We start from the raw sequence: 26,410 nt of genomic DNA on the forward strand, positions 1-26,410 counted from the left end.
TCCCTAATACTGTGCAGTCAATGTTAGGGTCAAAGTTATAGTTTTCTTAAGTAGGATGTAGTGATAACGATATTGCAGTGTCACTAGTTAACTAACTGCTTTTACCACTGAAAGAGATCTCCAGGAAGCAGGCTCAGCTCTTCCCTAACCCAAGGAGACAGATGAGCCAGTTGCCGAGATACTAATGAAAATTTAAGAATGTTCTATTATGACAAAAGGAATATTTTTAAAAATCATCTTCCAGTAGAGTTTTAGCAAGTGAACTTCAGCTATGGTCTTCAGATACCCTGCTTTTATAAAAACCTATAAAATAATTGGGTTGTGTGTCATATTTCAACACTGGCAACTCATCTAACCCATGGTCTTAGAAGTGGTATTTTTCTTTTTTAGGTCTAGTGCTAAAAACAAACACTGGTCAATCCAGCTTTTTTCCCATTGTTGCTGAATGACATAATTATTGCTGGAGAAACATTTACCTGGACTACAACAATCAAATAGTCAGGAGGAAGTAATCTAAAACCTATGCACACCATCACTTGAAGAAAGCTTTGTCTCCTTTCTTGCAGGGCAAAAAGCACAAAAGAATACACCTTAAAAAGCAAGAATGTCCTCATGCCAAGTGACCAGGAACAATTGTGTCGTGTTACATTTCACACACCTAGCTTGAAGAGAATCTGAAACAGGGGATACTAACTCAGTGAAGCCAAAGGAGCAGTGCAGAGACACACACAGAGTGCTTTGAACAGTCATCACAGACAGCACAATGAAGTTTCTTCTAAGCGTGTAAATACCTCGTTTCCTTCTGCTGATGCTAAAATACTCAAAACTCTGCACTTTGTGGACTTGATGTTCTTTCAAAGACCAGTTATTTGAGAGGCTAACTAGTACATGGAGATTTCTGTCTCTGCAGTTCTAGCTTTTGTTCTGTTGCTCACACATGGCATTATTTGAAGCAAGAGTGCCAATACTGCCCCACAATTCTAATGAGTACTTAGGAAGATGCTCTGGTTTTGCCTTAAGAGGTGCAGTATAAGTTCTTGACATACACCCTTCCTCAAAGTGGTTATTTCACTTTACAGCTTATAAGAGGAGCCGCACTTCTGAACAGTAACAGAAGGTAAGGAAAAAAAAAAAAAAGTCTGGAAGAAACAAATGCGTGTAAGAAAATACAGGTTAAGAAAAAAAAAAGTCAGGATTTTTATGCTGTTTTGTGTGAAATTTTATGATCTAGCAAAGATGTTTCTGTGATCATAAATGCAGTAAGTGCTAATAGTGGAAAGAGAAAGCAAGAAAAAAACAGAGGATACAAACCAACCACCACTAAGATATTTTGTTGTATTAGAAACCTTACCTTACAGAACATGTCTCGGAGATCATCTTTTGGGCTAATCCACGATGCAACAGCATCACAAAAAAAAATAAAGTCCTATAAGATTAAATAATCACATAGGTTAGAAACTGCAATTTATAGGTCTGAAAACAGCACTCGGTCTTTATTCTGTGAACTACCCAGGGTGTCTGATCCTGATTCAAAACTGCTTTTTTTAATGTATTTATTTTCCAGATAATTCAGGCAATAAAGACAAGTACAACTAAGGAAAAACAGCACAACTAAATAAAACTAGGAAGAGAAATAGATGAGTGTAGGAATAGCTTTGTTTAGTAAGGTTTTTGATTAAATAAAACTTCATTTAAAAACAACTAAAACAACTCTTCCTTCCCACACCAGACTTGTCTAATGGGAACTCTTTTAGTACACTGCCACATTCCCTAACTATTGTTTTATATCTTGATTGCAAGGAAAAATCAGCCACTGTGAGTAGAGAAAATACTGTATTGAGAGACAACTTTGTATTTTCAAGATGTCCAGATCATACACGAATGAAGTTCAAGAACCAATCACCAAAAGAACAAGCAGCAAACTCAAGATCATGGTTGCAACACTCTCTCTTACCCATTTCCAGTTTGGAAAAAAAAGCTGTTGTACTTATTTAATCAGAGCCTGAAGTTTTTTCTGGGACACATAATGTTTATAATACAGGATCAAAACTAAAGCCACCCCACAATCCCTATGCTTGGTTCATCTGCTGTCATGTATTACTCCCTACCAGAGGATTAAGACAGCAATTTTAATCATTAAGTTGATAATGCATTTTTGGGGAAGACCTGAGGGTAACTACAGAGAAGAAGAGATGAGATAATGAATAGTGTCCTTAATTATCCCCTCCCTTTAAGTTGTATGAAAGAACAAATGGACAGAAGAGAGAAATATTAAGCACAGAATATGGCATGACTGAAATGAAATGCAAATTTCAAAACAAGGTAGAGGCTCAATTCTTGTTTTTCAGGAAGAATTCCAGGCAGAGGAGAAGGAAAATCACCATAATTTTCCTCTTGGAAAATATTACATTGGTGCAACTTTGGTTTGGTGAGTGGAGTCTAAAAAGCAAGTCATACTCTATTCTTCTGATATAACCTTTATTTTAAAGAGATGTGGGTTCTTTGTGAATTTGACTGTTTAAACAATATCAAGTTGAAACGGAATATTCCTACCCCAGTTTTAAAAATGAAAGAGTGTTTCATCTTTTTGTTCTGTTTCTTGGTTTAAAAGTCTAGGTTATACCTGGAACATAGATTTAAGTATGTCAACTTTTGCTGTGTATTTTCATACAGATCCTGACCACAAACTGGCAGAAGTATCAAAATACACTTATTTTAACCTAAGTAATTGTTCACATATTCTTCATAAGTAAAAGACAAACCTGAATCAACAATACTCCTCCTTCCCCGCCCTCCCTTTCCTCCTTCCCTAGCTGATAATTACTGAAGCATCATCGTATGTATCATTTGCAGAATAAAATATTTTGGCCTTCTTAATCTCAAAATAAAGCTACATCATGTACTACAGGGAATCACATCAAGCTAAACTTTTTCATGCTCCATACACATCTTTCACTAAGTTTCATATGAGTAAAGAAAATAAGTTAAGATCTATTCATGTATCTTACTTGGACTACTCCGCTGGGGTTGACTGAGATCATGGTGCATATCCCACGGAACGCTGAATCCTTTTCCTCATTGTCTCTTATGTTTCGCAGAGAGGTACACCTAGCAAGTTGGAGATCAAAACTTAGCTAACTCTTACTTTTTCTTCAATCAAGTCAGAACTACATGACAGTATTTGATGGAATAAGTCACACCAACAAAGTTATCTGAAGAACTACCTTCAATACTTATAAAAACACTTGTTGCACAGTCTTTGCTAGCACATTTCCACTAGACATCATTCTCTAAAATTGTGTACTCCTGTTCCAATACACTCAGTTAGAAAGTGTGACCTATATTCCATTAAATACAAAAGAAACATGTATCTGAAATAGTTATAGAAACTGTCATTATTAGAAGCAGAACATATAGTACTATCACAGTATGAATTATGTCAGATACCACTTACAGAACAGTTATTTAACTTTTACAGCAGCAAGCAAGCTATTTTATACATAACAACTCTATAAACATATATTCCTTACAGCAATTCAAGCCTCAGACTGTATTTTTATTAAAGTAATGCATGGTTTAAATTTTACCGTATTTGCATGCATTGTATTATCATTCTGGTGGATTTTACAATGGTCTTTCATAGTCAAGCTTTAACACAGCAAGCATGTGACAATCTTATCCCATGCATAAATTAGTCATTAGCCACAACATAAAGAATACATGACGGTGCTACTAAAAACTCACAAACCTGATAGGACAAGATTAGTCACATGGTTGGCAATGATTAAGGATTGAGATTTTGTAACCAACTGAAAATATATCTAAAAGTGAGATAGAGAGAAGAAAGAAAGAAAGAAAGAGAGTGAAGAAAAATGAATTAAAAAAAAAAAGATTGAATAATACACACCAGGGTCTTATAAACTGCTGTAGCATGGGGGCCACCTCTTGAGGACAAACGTAACCAAGACGACCAATTGTTATTGCTAAGGTAACGCAATCACGGTTATACACCACCAAACGCCAACCAAGACATGAGCAAATGAGGGGGGAGGAGAAAAAATAAAGAAAAAACAACAAATAACTCAGAAACAGAAACCAACAGAATCTGTGTATGATAATAAACATAAGATTTCACCAGTGCTGTTTATTACCACCCCCTAATTAAGAGGCAGCAACATATATGGTATACTCTCCAGGGTAAAAGAAAAATTAAAGAAGTAAATGAGAGAACACCAAAAACACAATTTAAACCCCAAAGGCTTTTGGATGTAAGCAGTGATTCTGCCCTCTTTGAAGTAATCTTACACTGAATTTACCTACCACACACATGGAAGTTTTTATTCAAATTACTTTATACAAATACAATTATAGATACTCCATAAAAATAAATTAGCCAATTTCACTTATATTATAAAATATTCTACATGTTATTCTTTCAATATTTAGAATTCAAGATTTTAACAGATTTACTCTACCAGTAAAAATAGATTTATGAATACTTTTACATAGAAAATACTGTGGTCTACCTAGAAATGCTAAATGCATGAAACAGTTCTTACGGAGCACCAAATGTATTGTCTTCATAATCTTGTAGAGAATTTAATTCAAAATGGTTGCTATCTCAAAGAAACTGACTACGGAATATTACTTCATTTATTCTAATATGTCTCCTGTTCACAAAAGGCTTCCTCATGGAAGTCATACAAGAATCTGACTTTTGATACCAAGGCGTAAGGACACATGAAAAGCAAAATTGCTTCATCACATGATTAGGCAGCTTGGTGCTTTGTTCTGAGGGACAGACTGAAGAAAATACCATCATTCAAATGTGTTTTAATGGTGTTTGCTCAGCTCACGAAAGATTAATTTTCAGAAAAAGGAGAGGGTGGGGAAATAATGTATCAGGATTACTTGAAGCAAAGTACATAAATAATACTAAAATCCAGCAGATTTATATGAAGCAGAGAAAGGAAACCTATGTTTAAGGGACATACTATGCAACACTCTAATTAACAGGCATTTATGAACAGTTTCATGAAACATGCAATAAAGCAGATGATGTTTTCTCCAGTGAAAGTTTGGTGCAGGATATACCAACAGTTTGAAACATACTCTTTCCATGAAAGCTGCAGCTTGCTGGCAATATACTGTTTTGTGATGATATCACTCTATTTCAATATTAAGTGTCTCTACTTTCTGGCAGATCTAAGTTAGAAAATTGCATTTCAAACGTTACTTTCACGTGAAATGCACTTCAGGTTTTATCTGTGAATTCTCACAGCTACATTCTGTACAAGAGATAGTAATTTTTGTCAAAGCTCAACTTTTTGGCATGTGCTGGTTATTTTCTACGCAGTTGATTTTAATTAAGGTCATCTCATATCCATGGAGAAGTGTCTCTAGCTCATTATGTAGCAAGCTGAAGTAGAAAACAGTAATATTCTTGCACATACTAGCGTTATGCAGCACAGTATCCCACAACAAACTTACAATACATCACACTCAACATTTATTTGCAGTTATGCATCCACATTTAAAGTAAATATTAAGAGAATTAAAAAAAAAAAAAAGAAAGGTCATTGTTTGGATGCTTCCAAAAATTCTCTAACAATGATGGAAGCAAACATTTAAGTACTGGATGCCTCTCAGGTACAGGTATTACACATCCATCGGTGCACAAGAAAAGGGTCAGGGTAGGAGCAGGGGGAAAGAAAATTTATATTGCTAAACTATTCCATGACATATTTCATAAGTAGGTATTTGCTCTGAAATTATTTTTTTGACTGGTACCTATAATATGCCAGACAACTATGTAATTTTTCCTTCAAGTTCACCTTCCATACTACATGGGGAGAGGAAGGGGGACAGAGAAATGCAGCTTTTAAGTTTTGAGAAGACCAGAAAAATCTATCTCTTGCTAAGTTCAAACAATATATCACTCTATCTGGGTAACTTTCAGTCTTGTCAGGTGTAATGACTAAACCATAATATTCTTACAAGACATTTAGTTTTCAAACATTAACAGAAATAAAATTTTAAAAATTCTCAGTTAGTAAAACAGTAAAACAGAAACCTGTCAAATTATTAATAAAGTTTTGCTTAAGTATGGAAGGTGCTCTTCATACCAGAACATGCTCTCTATAAATGCAAAAGAAACAAGCCTCAGAAATTCCAATTCAGTAAGGCATTTGGGGATTGCTCCCAATTTTGAAGGCAAATCTGTGGGCCAGAATCTAAAGCATGCATGCCACTATTATAATTTTTTTTATAATTTTTTCTATTAAGTGTCCAGGTAATAGAAGTTATACATAACTACAGTTATTCTGTGGTAAAACTGCCATCACAGATCTAGATTTTTGCGCACGATATTGTGATTTTATCTTTAAAATAGAAGTGCATTTTTTTGTAAATTCAAATGATTCATTATTAGTTTTATACATGCCAATTCCATCTTTTTGAAACACTGGACATACAAATACACATGTGTAAGGACATGCATATATTAAAATCAACATGAGCTAAGTATTTAAGTGTTACTGCATACATATCATATTCAATACCTATATAAAAATTGAAGAATACTTATTTAAACAGATGGCAAATAAATATAAAACCTTTATAAAAGTCAGAAAGCAATAACTTTAAGAATTTAGATACTTTAAAAATGGTTTGCTTCAAGACTGAGACTTGTAAGAGCTTCTGCAAAACAGAGTTGCTTTTACTTATAAAATCAAAATGCATAACCATGTAAGTTCTGGTGTGGTTCCCCTATGCAATTTTTAAAATAATTCTTAAAATCTCTAAATTCCTTCACCATGTATGGTTCAATTTTTGGGTACCTGTGTTCTCTAACAACGTCTTTGGTGTGTTGGGTCTGTTAATTATTTCTACAAGCTGGTGCAACACCATTGGAATATAAGGCTGCATCTCTATACCTGAAACAGGTAAAAAAAACAAAACAAAAAAACCATTTTCAGATTAAAATTATCATTAATACACATAATCTAAATAGATTTGGCACACTGAAGTTACTAATAAGGAGAAGAATTTCAAACTTGAATTACATTTTAGTTTGAAAGTATAACTAAAAAACCAAAACATCCCAAAACCAAAAAAACCCACAACCACCCAGAAAAAGCATGCTCAATGTATAGAGATTTAAAAGGAAAAAAACCACGAAAACAAAACACTTACCCATTTGGATGGAGATTTCTCCAATTGCCCAGGTGGCATTGTTACACACAGAAATAAATTCAGGGTTTAGGTTGGTTCCCAAAATTGGCATGAAATCAGCTAGAAAGAACAACATTTTAAAGTCTCATCACACAATACAACAATCTTGTTCCATAAATGCAAGATCATGGGGAAGAAAAGAAAAAAAGGGGTTTTAAATAAATTATGGGAGCCTATATATGCTTGGGAAGTGTTATACATGAATTAACAAGAGCTATATTTCTGCTTCGTATCAGCTAAACCTGGATTTTAGAACCTAAGCAGATCATTGCAAAGCCTCTCAAAATTATGATCTTACAACATTTCTAGTAGGCTTTACTTTTATGTAACTCTGGAAATATTTTTCTCTCTTTCCCTTGCTGGGGCAGAGGAAGAGAGGGAAAGTTCAAAAGAGGAAAGACACCCTTGCTGACAAAGGAAAATGAAAACTTGAGCACCATGAAAAGGCAACCCACAGAACAGAGAGCTTAAAAATTACTAAACCACCCTCTCATAACTTCGAAAAACAAATTCTTGGTTCAATATTTAAAAGAAACATACCGATGCAAGGCTTAACATGCTGAAAACATGCCTTTGTCAGATCCCCTAACAATGCAAAAGAACTCTGCCGCACTTCAGGCATTTTATCCTAAAGAGAGGGAAAAAAAAATAAAATTCCAGAAGTGTTTCTGACTCTCTTAAGAAAGCAAATCCCTGCATCAAACAGGTGAGTTATCTTACCTGCATGCACTGGTACATTAGTGTCAGGATATTGCTGCGAGCCACTAGCTGTTCAATGTTGCCTCCAAGTCCTTCAGCTAAACCACTGAGTAAATCAAGAGCCACAATCATGAAATCTTTATCTGGAGCCTCATATTGGTCTGGCTGAGCATTATGCAACTGCAACAAGGTACACATTTTTACAATTAGTATTAGATGTTCTCCTGAGTATGCTTTAAAAAAAAGTTTCAGAATTGCAGCTTCATTTCAATGGTTATATTCAATGGTTATACTACAAATCTCCCTGCAAACCCGTAACTTCACATAGTTAATATGTTGGCTTAGTGAGATATTCTGGAAACACTGAAATAGCAATAGGAAAATACCATGGCTTGTGCAAGGGTCTTCTGCACTAGATTTACACAACGCTGGTATACAGGTTCACAGTATGGAAGGAAGCCAGATTGCAAGGCAGTAGCAACTGACGACAGGCACTGGAAAAAAAAAAAAAAAGATAAAAGCATTTTCAGTATAACCACATGTAACTCAAAACATAACCCAGAAAGGCAGTATCAATTTGCTGACCCTTCAAGCCAAGTAGTAAATTGCTGCTCTCTCAGCAGTATTGTCTTGAAGGTAGCCAAGAAAGTGAATACAAAACCTGTTACAATAATTCAGCCACCACTTACATTAAAGCTTCACTATCTTGACTATGTACAAGCTTTAATATTGCCTAGAAGTTATGAAACCAATTTTTCTAGAGGTGCTTTCCTGCATCTCACTAGGAAGTACAGAGAACCGACTACATGATCTGGATCTTAGGTTTGTCTGATAGTAGTTTTAATGGAGGAATAAAGTGCGAAGCAAGGATAGAAAAGACAAAAAACCAACTTTTTTTCTTTTTATCTGAAAGTATCCCAGAGGAAACACTTCCAAATGTCAGAAAAAAAAAATTCTGCTGAACCTAATGACATTTCCTTAATCACAAAATTTTCCTATTAAAACCAGAATATTTTTTCTGTAATGGTACAGTGTCAGCTTTTATAGTCACACTTCCTAGTGGGAGCATCATTAGTAGGATGTGTAATTCCTAAAATAAGTTGATAAAACATATTAAAATTTTAGCATTTACCTCTAACAAAGGGAAGAGATCTTTATCCTCATCCTTCAACATGTTCCACTTCTGGATCAATGGAGGCATTAGCATCTGAATATATTCCTGTTTAGGATGAAAATGCACCAGCTGCTGAAACCACTGCATACAATTTCATTTCAGAGCTAGAAAACAGCTATTAAGAACTGATATTTATTCTACTTTTTCTGAAAAAAAAAAAAATAAAATCCTGGCATACTGCCACCTGCTTTCCTCAGCCATTTTCCATTGCCCTGGTGCTATCCCCTTCCAATTCCTGAAATTTCTTTCTCAAGCAACTAACAATCCACAAAGAAAATTATTTCCTGTGCTGCTAGATGCACAAATTCAACCCACCTCCAAAAAGCTGTTGCATATTCCCTGCCACTGCACAGCCAGAAGGACTGGCAAGGCATCCCCATACAGCTGTTGCTCCCAGAAGGTATCTAAAGAGCCAGCTGATGCTGGCAGCTAATACTGTGTTCAAAGATATAAAACTCTAAGTTACTGAAGAAAGTCCCACCTTCCCCAGGAGCTCTCATTTAGCTTTCTCCTGGTTCTGTCACACTAACTCCTTGGCCAGGGTCAGAGAGAGACTGAAATAGAAGTCCCTTGATGGCGTGGGGGGGTCTCAGATGGCAAGTAAAGTGTCATGGATTAATTAGTTTTATTCTAGTGAGTCTAAGACATGTGAAGCACTATAGAGGAATAAAACATGTTTCAATAAGCAGTCTCAAGTGATGCATATATGTGACATGTATGGATATTCTATTAATATATACAAACAAAACCCCCCCAAACCACTATATTTGCCTGTGTGCTATCTATGCTTTGTTCAAAGGATTCTGTGTTTTTATGTATAAAATGAATGCCAGTCTGACTGTCAGATAAAACAATTTCTAGTGATGATGTGCTCCAGTACATGGGAAAGAGAAACACAGAGCTATACCTTCAATCACCACAAAAAACCCCCCAAACCAACAGAAACCAACCAAAAAAACCCCAACCCAAAAAACCAGAAAAAGATGTGGTCACTAGGAATTAAAACACAGATTGTACCAAAATACTATTTCCCCATTTCATATTGATACTGATATATGTATCTCTTCTGAGCTGAAAAATTCTGAACAAGAGAAAAAAATCTCACAATGAGAATCATGTTTCACAAGCCACTTCACATACAATTCATTAAAAATAGCAACTGTTTGTGTAGTGGGAATAGTACATGCGGTCATGCATACATTTTACCTGTAAGTATTAAGTATTATTGAAACCTAAACAGAAAGATCAGTGCTTCTGTTTCTAACATGTAAAGTACACTACAAAAAACAGTGAACCAGTTTTTCAGTTGTAATGAGTGCTTCCACAAAAGCATTTGGTATACTCACTGGTTTATTTAGATGATGTCCTACAGAATCTGCTAAAGTTCCTATGGCATCATAAAGAATGAGCAAGTTTTTATGCTGGTATTTACTAAATGCAAAGACCAAAGTGTCAAGTATATACGCGAGATAGGGAACAAGCTCTGTACAAGCCTCCTCTTCTAGAGTAGCAAAGGCACTGAGGGACAAAAAAAAACAAACAAAAAACCCAAGTCTGTTAGTAACGCGGAAAAAATGAAACAAGATGACCCCAAAATGCTACTAATTTCTGATTAAACATAAAACTGTATTTAGTACTCAAATTCACCCAAGATATTTTTTCAAAATGGCATTACTGTAATAATTTTGATTTTTTGACTGAACATTTAAGGACTCAGATCCTTCATTATGATGAAAAAATTAAAAAAATATTTCCACAAAACCCATTGTTTATACTCAGGAAGCCGCTACTGAGAAAAGCGCTACTGTCCACAAGCTACAATATACTTAAAATAGCAGGAACCATAGCAAAAGTTTTTCATTAAATTAAGGATGTCGTACTATCTTTATTGTATGTTGCAGCTGCAACTAGGAGCCCCAGTGCCACTGTACCAGAACAATGCCAACATCAGCCTGTACTCTCAGCAGCCCATTACATAAAGAAACAGATACATGTAAAACTAAAAGCATATAGAGATGATGAAGAGCTTTAGGCAGCCTTAGTCAAAGCATACATTATGGCAACATAAATCTTTTCAGGTTGTCTGTCAGATGCTTGAACATCAGCAATAAAAATAATCACTCAAAACAAAAAATCCCACCCCCCACCCCAGACATGCTGCTTCAAAGAAACATCAATGAATGGAAAAAAATTGAGCTGTTGAAGATTTACTGGCCTACCTTGTGTCAACAAGATTATTATTAGCCTGTCCATGCACTAAAAACGCATGCATCACCCCATGAGGTGTACAATTCCCTACTAGTGTGTTACCAAATACAGAAATGCTTATTTTCATAACACAATACAACTGTGAACATTAAGTGGCTAGCATTTTTTATTTATTATTTTTTAATAATATTATAAAGCATTCTTCCCTAAAGGTATACAGTGTGAGTAGGAAAATGTGTTTCAGGAATGTGTTTTCCTTTTATGTGTCACCAACTAGAGGAGCAGTTCCTCAGTAACACAGAAATTAATGTTAAATATCTGCTATGATACACAATTCATTGATGCAAACATACAGTATCCTGACCAGTCTTCAAGTTGGTAGATATTGACAATCTGTGCAACCATTTATTGTAGGGATGCAGCTTTCTGCTCCTCTCTAAGAAGGAACACTGCATTTTCTTGCCACTTAGAAAGCTAGCATGTTGAGACTTGTAACAGCTCTACATTTTTCCTGCAGCTTCCCAGGCAGTTTATTTTTTAGCTGCAACAATAATTTTAATAAATCCCTGCTATAAAGAAAGGATTTTGAAATGTGCTATAAATCTAAAGTTTAACTTAAAAAAAATCTATTAATAGTTTTAATTTTTCCATCTTATCTCTTTTGTATGACTTTAACATTTTTCACTGCCTCTTGTTCTTCCCTTCGTAAGCACTACATGGGGTTTTTTAAAAACAGCAATGCAGCTGTCTTCAACTACATGCATATTTCAACCATGTTTTAGACAAAGAAAGTATGAACAGAAGTGTGGGACTTCGGCTTATTGGTGGTTTTACGTGGGGCAGGGTGTGAGTGTTTTTGTTGTTTGGAGGTTTTCTTACAGAATGTGTAACCATTTTTTTCCTTGGATCTGAAAATATCTGAAGCAAGTAGTCTTGTATAACCATTTTTCTGTCTATTCAGGAACAGAAAACTATCACCATGAAAACACAGAATGGAGCAGACTTTAAAGTCCAAGCAATTTACTAGCCCATTGTTTTAAAAGGTTTAGAGATAAAAAAGGAAATAGTGTTTCCTTCAATCTTCCTCAATTTCATTAAACTAATTGTATCTGTTCTCAGGTAAAGATACATCTACCCCAATTCTAAAAATCAAAGCACAGGAACTCTGATCCCAGACTTGTCCCCCTGGACAAGGGTCCTATCTTTGGGGATGGAATGTAATAATTATAACAACAACAACAAATTTGCGTGTATCAAGTGTTAAGAATCCAATCAAAAGCATATCTAGCTGCTTTCTTGGCAGTCTACTGCCCCACACTACTTATAGTCCTGCCCCCACACAAACTGACAAAAACTTTATTTAACAAGCTATCTGCACAAGAGGTCGACCCATTCTCACTCCATTAATTTTGTGTTCATTAATGAAGCCATTAATTAATTTATTTTGGTAAAAAAAAAGTATCAGTGGACAAGGGAGAGAAGGCAATTTTGTCTCCCAGCATCTCCCCTGTACTCAGCACTGGTGAGGCCACACCTCAAGTACTGTGTCCAGTTCTGGGCCCCCCAGTTCAGGAAGGATATCGCGGTCCTGGAGCAGGTCCAAAGGAGGGCAACCAGGCTGGTGAAGGGACTCAAGCACAGACCCTATGAGGAGAGGCTGAGGGAGCTGGGGCTGTTCAGCCTGGAAAAGAGGAGGCTCAGGGGAGACCTCATTGCTGTCTACAACTCCCTGAAAGGAGGTTGTAACCGGGTGGACGTTGGTCTCTTTTCCCAGACGACTTTCAACAAGACAAGAGGGCATGGTCTTAAGTTGTGCCAGGGGAAGTTTAGGTTAGATATTAGAAAGAATTTCTTTACGGAGAGGGTGATCAGGCATTGGAATGGGCTGCCCAGGGAAGTAGTGGATTCTCCGTCTCTGGAGATATTTAAAAAGAGACTGGATGTGGCACTCAGTGCCATGGTCTAGCAACTGCAACGGTGGTAAAAGGGTAAACTCGATGATCTCTGAGGTCCCTTCCAACCCAGACAATTCTATGATTCTATGATTCAAGAAAATGAGAATATCCCTTGAAATAGTAATAACTAAAATGTCTGGTAATCCTAATTTATAAACAACATCAGGAATCCAATTACATAATAGTTTTCCATTACAATCAGTATTAACATAGGTCTTAGGTCTATTTTAAAAAAAAGTCAGATTTCTGGTGAATAAAGCACCATATATTGAAAATAAACAAGTGTCACAAAGAGACAATTTCTTCTGCTACACGAAGTTATTTAGTTTGGTGATTCATATGCTCTGAAAACAAACAGGACAAGAGAAATACAAATAAACTTTTTGCATGTTACTATGATGCAGAATAATTTGTAACTACTCCAGAAGAAGCTTCATCTACTCCAATTTAAAAGAGAAAGGAATACATTAAGAGCTAGAAATGGAGTCATGCAGCCATTGATAAAGGCATTAATTTCCCATGAAAAAGCAGTTTCATGGGTAGTACTTTGTGTTTAAGCTTTGGCTTACCTGCAGGCAGCTTCTTGTACTCTCTTGTTGCTATCCAGGATACGCTTTAGCAACTCAGTCATTAATGGCTTCAAGTATGTGTCTGGGGGTTGGCTAACTACCCAGTGTGCATAGCGACTCAGGGTCCAGCATGTAATGGAGCGCACAAGAGCCTTTTTGTCCGAGAGGCACTGAATAAGATGAGGGATCAGCTCAGGAAGATATGGAATCATACCCTGCATGCAGCCTAGAAGGCAAAATATAGCTATTGCAGTACCAGATTTAACAGAAAGTGCTACTGTTTTCCACTTCCTAGAAGCGACATATTTTCAATCTGTGTCATGCAGGAATACATTTTAACAATATAAAAAGCAGTCTACCTAATTTATACTAAGTCCTAAAAAGAAACTTTACATAAGCAGTAGTTAAAACCCCCAGTTAAACATTCATTCCTTTTAACTACATTTATACGTATGTGTTCCCCAGTCTCTGGAAATTCAGATTTATTAAATGTAACATGGCAAGTACACTCAAATAAAATGAGTTTATAAAACTTGGAGGTCCTACACCAGCCTGCTCAGTGCAACCAAGACAACAAGTAGAGAACAACCTGGTCTTGGATACAGATTATCCATAAAGATTCTTTAAGAAATTCAATTTTCTTCTTGTTTTCTCCTAATGTCATACAAATACTGACCAGCAATAAAAGATATGAGTGTCAAGGGCAGCAATACACTGAAATTTTCCTGCTTAGCCTTATTTGAAATAAAAACCATCAAAAGTGTTTGAGTTACAAAGAAAGAAATATGTTCACAAGGTACTGTAAGAAAAGGACATAGACCTGAATGTATTCCCTTCAGCCTGCAATAGGAACAGAGATGCTGCAAAAGTAGGCAAAAAGCCAAGTAACACTAAGTACAAAGAAATGGTAGTAATCGTGTTTAAAATGGAGAACTATCCACAAAAAGCAGCTCAGGGCACTGACTTCTTCCTTTCTGGAAACACTTTAATGAAATGCAATGCTCAAATTTATTTGAGTAGTATTTCATGAGACCAACAAATATATGCTGCAGAGTTAAGACAGGAAGAAATAATAGAAACTAATGCTTTTTAAGTTTCCAAACATGCATAGATTTGAAAATGAAAAATTAAATAACTGCAGTGACCAATTAGATGTGGAGATAAACCACTGAAACCAAAGCAAATAAAGACACGTATTTGTTTGCATAATCAGAGCTGCTTTAGAATGAATAGAAAAAATTCCATCAATCTGATATGCACTGTAAACTTACCTTCAGCAATTGCTCCAAGAACAAGGATACCTGATTCCTTAACTACCCATTCTGGATGGAAGAGCAATTCCTTCAAAAGGGGCAAGATGTGTGGCAAAAGTTCATCACGAAATACATTGGCTAGGACATCTAGAGCAGCAGCAGAACATTTCCCTGTAGACAATTAACAGCATTAATTTCTGCTTACTATGCAAGCAGTTACAGCTAGACAATATATTCTGCATTTAAACTTTGAACTGCCAGTGGAGTTTCAGGACATTAGGAGTAAAGATACTTCCATTTTGCAGTGCTTAAATAGCTGCTGAAAGGACTTACGCATTGGGGATATTAAAACACTCCAGTGACAGGAACCACAGCATTGTATTGCAACATTAAATATAATTAAATATGATTAGCATGATTTCAGGATAGCACAACAATAACGAGGAAAGAGAGTCTGTAACATGAATGTAACTCACTGGAGAAACTAAGGAGAAGTGGCCTAAAAACAATACCATTTGATTCAAAAGAGAAAGCTAAAACATATCCAAGTTTCAAAGTGAAAAAGGCAAAAACATCAACTCCAGAAACTAAGAATTTGCTGCTCCTTAATGCTAAACTACAATGTACCAAGACAAACACCCCAAAATTTGTTTGAAAGTTTTAATCCTATGTTTTTAGCAAACAAAAGCTGATTAAATTAAAATCAGGAAAATTTTCAAAGAATGATTCAGAATGTCATGTCTAGAAAAAGTAATGCTGTTTGTTTCATAAAGAATACTCCTCTTAGAGAATTTATACTGCACTTTTTGCTTATCTCAGTTCCTTATGAATCTGCCATAAGAAATCCTACTCTTCTCATTAGTAAGAAATGCTGCTAGATGTCAGGCTGTGCTGATGCTTATTCTCTGTTCAAATTGGAAGTCAAATATAAAACAACAGGTAAGAAACTGAGCTCATAATTTTGATTTTCAGATAATCAAAGTTTTCAGAAGTCCAGATAACACGTGTCAATACAGATTTTTTTTAACTGTTCTGCTCTCTTTTAAGAACACCATTCCTTGACACCTTCCTCACCATCTTAATCAAAGCTATGCACCACAGGGCACCCTCTGTCATTCAGCTATCTTCTATCAATTATTACTATTCTGTTGATTATGAAAATATGAGTGTAAATACACTTGTTTCCATAAAGCCTCTTCTATACAAGAAGTATGTTTTTAGATTCATAATGCTGTTCCTGTCATTGCTGTCTGTAGAATCTCATAATGTTATTCCACAATGAGGTTACCTACTAAGTATACTTAAATCATATTTGTCAGAATTTCAGTAGCCATTTTCTATCAATGAGCTTACAATTTGTGGCATTTTCTTTCTTTACTTCACCGCATGGCCTAATGGCCTATAACCCATATAGAGGCCATTAGAATTGTGATTTCCTCATAGCTGTCTCCTCTCTTCGTAACTGCAGTACTACACTGTGGTCACAAGTAAATTTCACATATAGAATATAATTACTGGTAATGACTATCAGTACCAGCATGCTCATATGGAAAAAAATAACCCAAAACAAAAACAAAATTTTAGAGGGAAAAGTGAGGTAAAAGAAAGCAATCCAGCTATCATTGTATAACAGCTTCTTTTTTTTTTAGAAAATGAACGTCTGCCATATCTGAAATAAGCTTACAGATGGCTTTTGCCAATACAGTTACATGGTGAAATTGTCATCTGAAATACTACCCTTTTACCCCATCCACCAGTTACAACAGCAGCTTTTCTTTGCATACAAAGCCTCAATATTCCAATGTGTAAAGTTCTCTTTTTCCTATGGTTCTTGCATTATGCGAGTAGAAATCTTTTAAAACATTTAAAAAAAACCTCAGACCTGGTGAGGCCACACCTCGAGTACTGTGTCCAGCTCTGGGCCCCCCAGTTCAGGAAGGATATCGAGGTCCTGGAGCAGGTCCAAAGGAGGGCAACCAGGCTGGTGAAGGGACTCGAGCACAGACCCTATGAGGAGAGGCTGAGGGAGCTGGGGCTGTTCAGCCTGGAGAAGAGGAGGCTCAGGGGAGACCTCATCACTCTACAACTCCCTGAAAGGAGGGTGTAGCCAGGTGGGGGTTGGTCTCTTTTCCCAGACGACTTTCAACAAGACAAGAGGGCACGGTCTTAAGTTGTGTCAGGGGAAGTTTAGGTTAGATATTAGAAAGAATTTCTTTATGGAGAGGGTGATCAGGCATTGGAATGGGCTGCCCAGGGAAGTAGTGGATTTTCCGTCCCTGGAGGTACTTAAAAAGAGGCTCGATGTGGCACTCAGTGCCATGGTCTAGCAACCACAGTGGTGGTTCAAGGGTTGGACTTGATGATCTCTGAGGTCCCTTCCAACCCAGACAGTTCTATGATTCTATGATTTTACACGTTACTTGGACATACTTAAATTCCAGTCAGAAATAGCGTCATCATCATCAAGTTCATCATCATCGTCGTCATCATCTTCAATACCATCTTCTTCATGTTGCTGAGCCACCGTCCGTGAACGATGAAAACGAGGTCTTATGTCCTGTTCACTATCTGGAATAGCTTCATCTTCTTCAACATCCCCCTGTCATCAAAATGTTTCATCAGATAAACTAGTCCAACAGTATTACTCATAAAAGTTAAGAATGTGGTTTGAGTTCAAGATTTTAAACACATATAAAAGATGTATATCCCACTTATGCTGCTCAACTAACTAAAAACATTCTGCTGTGACATTTAGTAGAAAAGTATAGGAATGTAGAATATAGAAGCAGGAGTGGTAAGGTCACACATAAAGCATTCTTCTTGTTAAAAAAATGGTTCTTAATGGGAACAAAAAAGAAAGAGGTAGTGGTGGTGAAATTCTGTTACTCAGACATATGTAGTGATAGAAAAAGCTGTGTAGAGGACAAAACAAATTATGAATATTTTTTCAGGCATTGCTTCAGTAGTTTATATGCACAAATGTCCCAAGTCTGCCTAAGTTGGGTGGTATGGAAAAGAAGCAAAGCAGTAAAGCCTGCAGATTTTTTTCCAACGAACATGGCATCAGTCACATTTAGTATTTCAAACAGCACGCATTCTTACAGAGGAAAAAAAATAAAAGATCCTCACCTTCAGTAGAATAATATCGATTTCTGAATATTTCATACCATTTACCAGCACAGGTATCAGCCTACAAAGAAATTATGATATGTGTCAAAATAACACACACACCAAAAAAACAAAAAGGAAGACAGTTTTCAGTTATGTTGGCATACATTACAATTTTGGTTGTAGCCCTCAGCACCCCAACCCAAAGTAAAAAAAAAAAAAAAAAAGCCACAACTAGCCAAACCTTAGCCTGATAACAGAAGGTAGTACTCTAAATCAAGCTCCATGTCATAAGGTTCAATCCTTTGTAATCTGGAAAAGTGTTAATTTCAAATTACAAACTTTTTGCTAAAGGAAGCCATATAGCACAACTGAGTTTTAAACTTAAAAAAAATTATACATATATGAGTTTATTCTGAAGAGCCTTTCAGAATTTAAGACTAAAGCTTTTCAGTAAAAATTCAAATTTCCACAATATGCATGATAAAAAAAGTCAGCCATCACCAATAGTACTTATCACTTCATCTACTTGGGGCTGATGACTATCTCTCACTAGCCTAAAGATGGAAGGCTAACTATATTAGGCCCTCCTATCCTTTTGCAATTACTTCAGTGAGGCAGATCCCCAGCACTGGAGAGATCTTGACTAATCAGTGTGCTGGCCAGACCAATCCCACAGGAAGTATGCTGCCTCCTGGAAGCCCAGATCAAAGATCTACTTTGTTAACTCACTGATCTGGTACAACCCTCTGATTACTACTCATTACTGGTCATGCAGGTGGGCAGTGATGAGATACACAAGATAAGTCCAAAGGCAATAAGAAGAGACTTCAGAGCACTGGGCTAAATGGTAGACAGATCAAGAGCACAGGTGAAGTTTTGCTCAATAGCTTCAGTGGCAGGGAAGACTGAAAGGAAGAGATGCCCACCTCATCAACAGGTGGCTTAGAAGCTGATGCTACAATAGGTTGTATTTTGGGTTCTTTGATCATGGGACTCTTTACATTGCACTTGACCTGCTGATGAGAGATGGAGTGGAACTATCCACAAAGACAAAAGGTTTCTTGACCAGAAGTTCACAGGGCTCATTGAGAGGGCTTTAAACTAGGTCTGAAGGAGGAAGGGGTTAAAACCAGGCTCACTAGAGATAAGCATGGCAGTGATAGGGGTGAAACCAACAGCCCAGCTCAAGTGCATCTACACCAATGCACACAGCATGGGTAACAAACTGGAGGAGCTAGAAGCCATGGTGTGGCAAGACAGTTAAGATGTAGTCAACATCACAGAAACATGGTGGGATGACTCTCATGACTGGAATGCTGCTATGTGTGGCTATAAGCTCCTAAGAAAGGACAGACAAGGAGGAAGAAGTGGTGGGATGGCTCTGTATGGTAGGGTGTGTTTTAATTGTATAGAACTTAATGATGTCAGTGATGATAAGGTTGACTGTTTATGAGTACAGATGAGGAGGAAGGCAAATAAGGAGGGCATCCTGTTGCATGTCTGTTTTAGACAGCCCAACCAGGATGAGGAGGCAGATGAGGCATTCTACAAGCGGCTGCCAGAGGTCTCACAATCACTAGACTGTTATGGTGGGGAACTTCAACCTACCAGACATCTGCTGGACATATAATGTAGCAGAGAGAAGACAGGGTAGGAGGTTCCTCATATGTATGGAGGATAACTTCCTGACACAGCTGGTTAAATGAGCCTATGAGACCAAGTGCCTCACTAGACCTGCAGTTCAGAAACATGGAAGGACTGCTGGGAGATGAGGTGATCTTGGGTATAGGGACCACAAAATGGGGAAGTCCTCAATCCTTGAAGAAATAAAGAGGGGGTTTAGCAAAACCCCCACCATGAACTCAAAGAGCAGACTTCATCCTGTTCAGGACATAGGTTGAGAGCATACCTTGGGAGACAGTCCTGAAGGACAAATGGGTCCAGGAAGGCTGGAAGCTCTTTGTGAAGGAAATCTTCAAAATTCAGGAGCAGGCTGTCTCCATGTGCCATAAGACAAAATAGGAGGGAAGACCACTGGCCTGGCTGAATAGGGAGCTTTTGATGTGACTCAGGAAAAAAAGGAAAGTTTACCCCGTTTGAAAGAAGGGGCAGGCATCTCAGGATGAATCTTGTTAGGTCATGAAGAGAAAAAATTGGAAAGGTGAAAGCCCAGTGAGTGCTCAATCTGGCCACTATCATAAGGGACAGCAAAAACAGATCTTGTAAATACATGAATAACAAAAAGCCAGGGAGAATCTCCATCCTTATTTGATGCAGGGGAAACTGTGCAACCAAGGAAGTTGCTGGAGCAAGTTCAGAGAAAGGCAACCAAGCTGGTGAAGGGGCTGAAGAACAAATCCAATGAGGAGAGGCTGAGGGAATTGGGTATGTTTAATTCAGAGATGAGGATACGAGACCTTATTGCTTTCTACAACTACCTGAAAGGAGGTTGTAGGGAGGTGGGTGTTGGCCTCTACTCTTAAGTAAATAATGATAGAATTAGAGGAAATGGTCTGAAGTTGCTTCAAGGGAGGTTTAGCTTATATATTAGGAATATTTCTTTGAGAAAGTAGTCAGGTATAGGAACAGGCTGCCTAGGGAGGTGGTGGAGTCATCAGCCCTGGAAGTATTTAAAAACTCTGTAGTCCACAGTAGTGCCACATCATGCTCAAGTGGGCATGGCAATATAGATATAAATATATTTTACTTTGGGAGGGGGGGAGGGATGCTGACGGCTGGACACAGTGATCTTAGAGCCCTTTTCCAACAATGACAATCCTGTGATTCTGTAATCCGTATTAAGATTTACTTCATTATTAAACTGGCTATGGGACTCCAACTGTGCAGATATATAGCTAAAAACAGTACTAAGGGAAAGAAATCAAATATTTCACATAAAACCATATCTTCTACCAAAAATAAAGTCCATAAAGATAAGTATTACAAGCCAAAGCCAACTAAGAATTAACATAGACTGATTCAGCACCTGCGACAGGCTCAATTTCTCTATATTCCTGCACTTGAGAGTACTGTTTCTGAAGGCATCAGGCCAGCAATAATACCATGCATTGCAATGGCAATTACCTTCCGAACTTTGGAGGAAGCAATAGTAAGTATACAGAATTCATAGGCAATTCTGCAGTTTACTACATGAAGTATGCAGGAGCTTTGTATTTTATAAGAAAGCCTACAGGAGCAAAATGGAACAAGATGTTAGATACCACATGAACAGATTTTTAGAAGATCTTGTCCCACTTTTAACTTCATATAAAAAAGAATTACCATCAAATACTGACAGACTTATAAAGCTCCCTAGTCAAACAGGGCTTGCCAACATTTTGCTTTCAACAGACATGACACTGAAAGGTGAGAGAAATGTAGTGTTACTCTTACACCTTTGTTTTCTAGAATTTAAAAGCTTTTTTTTAAAAAACTTGAGTATGATGCTGTTCACGCAGGCCAAAAGAAGTGTAATACTAGCAGTTATCAAATACTAATTAAGAACTGCTATTATTCTCTGTATGAAAAGTTGTTAACTAATAGTTAACACTCTTAAACATAATGTGTGTTGGGAAGGAAGTGGGTAGACTCAAGAGCTGTGTCAAGAATTTTTATGTCTTTTGAACTACAGGAGTAGGAATCAAATAAAACCATTTTAGAACTTAATGATTTCTTGTAACATTTGTTCTCCTGTTTTTAACTCGACTACTCCACTACAACAGTAGGTGTTTTAATTTGCTGCTTTCTAATTGCTTACAAAAATGGTAATTTGCTGATTTTTATAAAGTTTTTTCACACCTATAATGCTTATTTTTGAGGAGAAGAATTCATCCCTTCTCTTCTTGCACTCAAGATGTTGAGAGAACTGCCCTAATTTCATGCATATACAGAAAATTAGCAAGTTACCATGAAGACTGAAAATTTTACTTTCTACTGCAAAAGCCTTTGGATTAGTTTGGGGAAAAGTTACATACTATTGCAGACATGCAGATATTTGTTTCAAACATGGATATTCATTCCCAGTCAATCCAAGACCTACGTTTTGAGGCATAGGCTAACTCTTTGAAACTTTAAAAAAGTAGTTTTGAAAACTTGAACTATGAGGGAACATACTGTACATGCTTTCTTCAAATTTAAATTGCAGCAGCAATTGATTTAAAATTTATTCTTAAATGCAAGTGCTGTCATGCTGCCTTGGCTACATTTTTTATAAAATCTGCAACCATTTCCAGGACTATTCACATGGAAGCATTACACAGACTCCTACATCAGCAGCAGGACACCAGGTATTCCAGGTAATGTCATGCATGGGTGTTTGTTTCAGCATAAGTGCATGTTAGCATATCTTTGCATCCATGTGAAGCTTAATAGGCTTTTAAGCTTGAGGTAAAGCACCACAGTGACACAAGTTAGGTTGCTTCTGGCAGTCTCTGGAGTCTGAAATCCTCAGAAGTCTTTCCAATGAACTGTGTGCTACAGCCATTTTTACTATGCATAAGAACTGGCTGCAGGAAAATTCTAAGCATAGTGCAAGCTACAGTCTCTGCAAGGTAACCAGGAAAAAGTCAGCTGAAGTTTAAAGACAACTATTTCAAAATAAACAAGAGTTGTAATTCCTAGTACTTACTTAGTAAGATGCCGACATAACACATCTTTACAAATTGGCTGCTCAGCCAAAGTCAGCCAAAACTCGCAAGCCTCCAATGCCACATTTTCATCTTGGTCCTGGGTCCTTTGAAGCATGTACTACAATATAAAATAAATTACTTGTATAAGAAAGAAGTTTTAAGTGTTCCAAAGAAGCTACTAACATTATAGAGTGTGTTTGCAAAATGACATTATGCTACAATAGCCATCTTATTTCTTTGGGGAAAGGGAAAGAAACAGTCATATAATAGATTACTTAAGATTAGATTACATATAATAGATTACTTAAGGCTATCATGAGAATAACCTGAGAGTTTTCAATCTTGTATGACTCAGAGTCTAAATTTCTTTATTGCTTAAGTGAAAACATTATTACCAAGAATCCACAAAGATCTGTGACTAGATTTTAAAAATATTTTGCTCCCCCTTTGCATATTTGAATAAAAAAGTGGGACTACACACTTAATAAAATGGAAAAACTTTTTTATTTCTAGGACCATAAAAAAGTTTCCTTTACAAATATTCATTACCTAACATAACTTAATTAAGTAGAACCTCTACTGCGGGCACAGGTTGGGGGGAGGGAAATCGGCACAAATTCTCACTTTTTTTTCTAGCATGAATGCTAATTCAGAGATTAAGTATCAAATCTTCAAGCTTGCTATTAAAACTTAACCTTACTTCAGCCAAAAATAATGAAATACCTCCATTAAAAAAAAGCCTAAGTAGAGTACTGCTACAGCAATTTTTTATACACAACTGCCAAAGCATTTTAGGGAATCATAGCAGACTCTTATAACTTCCAAGCCAGTAATTTCTCCATTCTTCTGTGCCAGGACTTATTTCTGCAACAGTTGGTTCTACCATGTATTTAAAAAACGAAAACAACAGCCTTGCAAAGACCATTCAGCTACCTTTCCTTATAAATGTATTTAGAGAAAAAGAACTCCCTTTTCAGTTGCTTCAGAATACCGCTTTATTTTCCAAATAGGAAAACCTCAGTAAGACTTATGAATTTCAGGGATTCATCAGTTCCTAAAGAATTAAACTAAATCACAGTATTTTCCTAAGGATTCACTTTGTGATTAAGAACTCACAATAACAGAAATACTGCTCTATTATGAGTTGTCAACAGACTGCAGCTCAGAAAGGTAGAAAAATGTCCTAATTGTGGCAAGTGAGGCTTTGTTAGTAGCTCTTAAAACGAGAGATTTTACATTTTTCCCAGTGGAAATCCACTATTTTGTTGTGGATTTGTTACTTGTCTGGAAAACAAAAAAATAACAAAAAGTAATCTGTTTGAAGATTCTCTCATGCTGTCATTTCCTCTTTAAGTATCTACGTATCATGTTGTACACTCCATGACATTAGAGAGAAGACTGAAAAGGCTGCTTTAACTCAGCAGCGAAAGATAGCCATATACACAGCCTAAAAATCATAGGAAGAACAGTGACCCTAGTAACAAAGGAAAATGTGGGAATTTGTTGTTATTATTTCTGCAACCCCAAACATTTTTTTCAGCATGGAATCTGGGAAGTAAGACTCACCTCAACTATACTAATCATATGAGGAAGCAGGCGATCCATTCGAACTTCCAGCAACATCACCAGAGCCCGGCAAACATTTTTGCGTACTTCGGGCTCCTCATCACCAGCCAGTGCAAAAAGATTCTGTTGGAAAGTATTATCAGTTGAAAAGCCTCTGTTCATTTAGTTCAACTTGTACTTAGATTGACATCACTAGCAAACCTTTACTTCTGTACTCTCCTACTCCACACACACCTCAGAATACCATTCAGACGTGGTTTAGCAAATGAATGCTTCATAACCAAAACACTAATGGAATATTAGCACTGGCACAGGAACAGTGGATTTTTCCTGGATTTTTTTTCCCTCCTAAGCATAAATGAAGTTCTGAAGCCAGAAAACTCCTGTTAGTATGTGACAGCAGCAATTCAAATACTCTAGATAACCCAAAATAACCACCTTGCTAATACACATTCAGTAGTAATACTCAGAGGTACCCAGACGGACTCAGTGACATGATGGTCCTCAAAATGCACCTTCCATCACAGGTAAGTGACAGACTCCTGCCATTACTTTTACACCTTTGTGCAACAGGAAGTTTCCTCTACTTATGAAGAGGAAGCATCTTCCAAAATACTTTTTTCGGGGATTACAGAATGCTTAAATGAATCAGCTCTGTGCACAAGAACAGAATGAACTTCAGTCCATAGGGAGTGAAGCTAAGAATGGGAAACCAGAAATAAGAATTCTGGGGGAGGAGGTGGTTGTAAAACATAACTCTTGATAAATCATACATGTCATTTGACTTCGCCTCCCAATGAAGAATACACACCCACCTCAATAAAAGAATCAATATGCAACATAAGAGCTTGAGTTCTGCTGATGATAAATTGATTGACACAGGCAACAGCATGAGACCTAAAAATGAACAGTGAAAATTTATTTTTTCATAAGTTTGAAACCTTTTCTAAATAATACACAGGCATGAAAAAAATTAGAAAGCATTACACTATACTGCCCACTGTCTAGAATCAAGAGGGTACAAATCTGTGCATGCATAGTATTATCAAACAAAATTACTAAACCACATTTTAAGTATCACTCTGATATATCTGTTAAATGTTTTTTAAAGTATTCAGTAAATAAAAATGAAACATGAGTACATCTGGCATATTTGCTCTGAGCAGTATGTAAAGATGTTCTTTTTACATATATTACAACTACTAGTCTTCTCAGATATTGATCATTCCATACAAGTAAACATGGTGAAATTTTAGCATGCCCTTTTTCAGTGCTAAGTATCCAACTTCTCCTGTAGTATCTTCAGTTTCTGGTGAGACCACTATTTGCTAACAATATAGCTGAAGCTTAGAACAAACACACTAGTGGTAGAAATATACTGAAAAATGAAATATTGGTTCTTCTACTCCATTTTGTGCAAAGCCATTATCTACAGGTCTTTATCATTCTCAAGAGAGATAGATAAATCAAATTCAGCAAGTGAAGACACATGGTAAAACTACCTGTAAAAGTCCCTGTAGATCCATTAGAGTATTATTAAATAATGTTAACTCTGAATGTCTTTCCTCTTCAGATGTATCTTGGAAGACTGTCTCATAAAATATTGTTAATTGTTATCCATCTCTTCACAAATTTAAAGTATTTTACTGACACTACTAGTACCTTTCATACTTCAGCACCATGCACTGAAACCTAGCTGCAAGTCAGCAGATGGCCTGCTCTAAACTTGAGACTGGTTTAATAGTCTCAAAGCCACAAACATCGCAGCATTGGAAAAAGTGCAAGACTGTACAGTGTGTTAAGGAAAAAAAACATGTTTTTTTACCGTAGAGATGGAGAGGTATTAAGTTTATCCTCCCACAAGAGGAAGTTAATACTTCTCTTACACACTTTCTACGTGTGCATCTATTTTATGTGAGTTTCTAAATTCAATTTGAATCCTATCACAATATGCCCAGGACCATGTCCAGATGGCTTTTGACTGTCTCCAAGGATCAAAACTCCACCAGCCCTC

General features: G+C 36.7%; 1 protein-coding gene across 1 annotated transcript in view; it reads right to left on the reverse strand.

The window, feature by feature from the left end:
• Positions 1–26,410, reverse strand: part of TNPO1 (transportin 1) — a 62,970-nt gene that overhangs the window by 11,217 nt on the left and 25,343 nt on the right. The window contains exons 6-22 of the mRNA XM_030466951.1: positions 25,212–25,293; positions 24,397–24,519; positions 22,830–22,948; positions 18,221–18,281; positions 17,522–17,690; positions 15,110–15,262; positions 13,839–14,064; positions 10,453–10,624; positions 9,065–9,151; positions 8,319–8,426; positions 7,954–8,112; positions 7,774–7,861; positions 7,195–7,293; positions 6,840–6,935; positions 3,908–3,983; positions 3,009–3,108; positions 1,352–1,426 (exon numbers count right to left, since the gene is read on the reverse strand). Of these exons, the coding sequence (XP_030322811.1) occupies positions 1,352–1,426; positions 3,009–3,108; positions 3,908–3,983; positions 6,840–6,935; positions 7,195–7,293; positions 7,774–7,861; positions 7,954–8,112; positions 8,319–8,426; positions 9,065–9,151; positions 10,453–10,624; positions 13,839–14,064; positions 15,110–15,262; positions 17,522–17,690; positions 18,221–18,281; positions 22,830–22,948; positions 24,397–24,519; positions 25,212–25,293 (1,993 nt within the window). The remainder of the gene's footprint in view (positions 1–1,351; positions 1,427–3,008; positions 3,109–3,907; positions 3,984–6,839; positions 6,936–7,194; positions 7,294–7,773; positions 7,862–7,953; positions 8,113–8,318; positions 8,427–9,064; positions 9,152–10,452; positions 10,625–13,838; positions 14,065–15,109; positions 15,263–17,521; positions 17,691–18,220; positions 18,282–22,829; positions 22,949–24,396; positions 24,520–25,211; positions 25,294–26,410) is intronic.

Source organism: Calypte anna, chromosome Z (assembly GCF_003957555.1).
Source record: "Calypte anna isolate BGI_N300 chromosome Z, bCalAnn1_v1.p, whole genome shotgun sequence".
Lineage (NCBI taxonomy): Eukaryota > Metazoa > Chordata > Aves > Apodiformes > Trochilidae > Calypte > Calypte anna.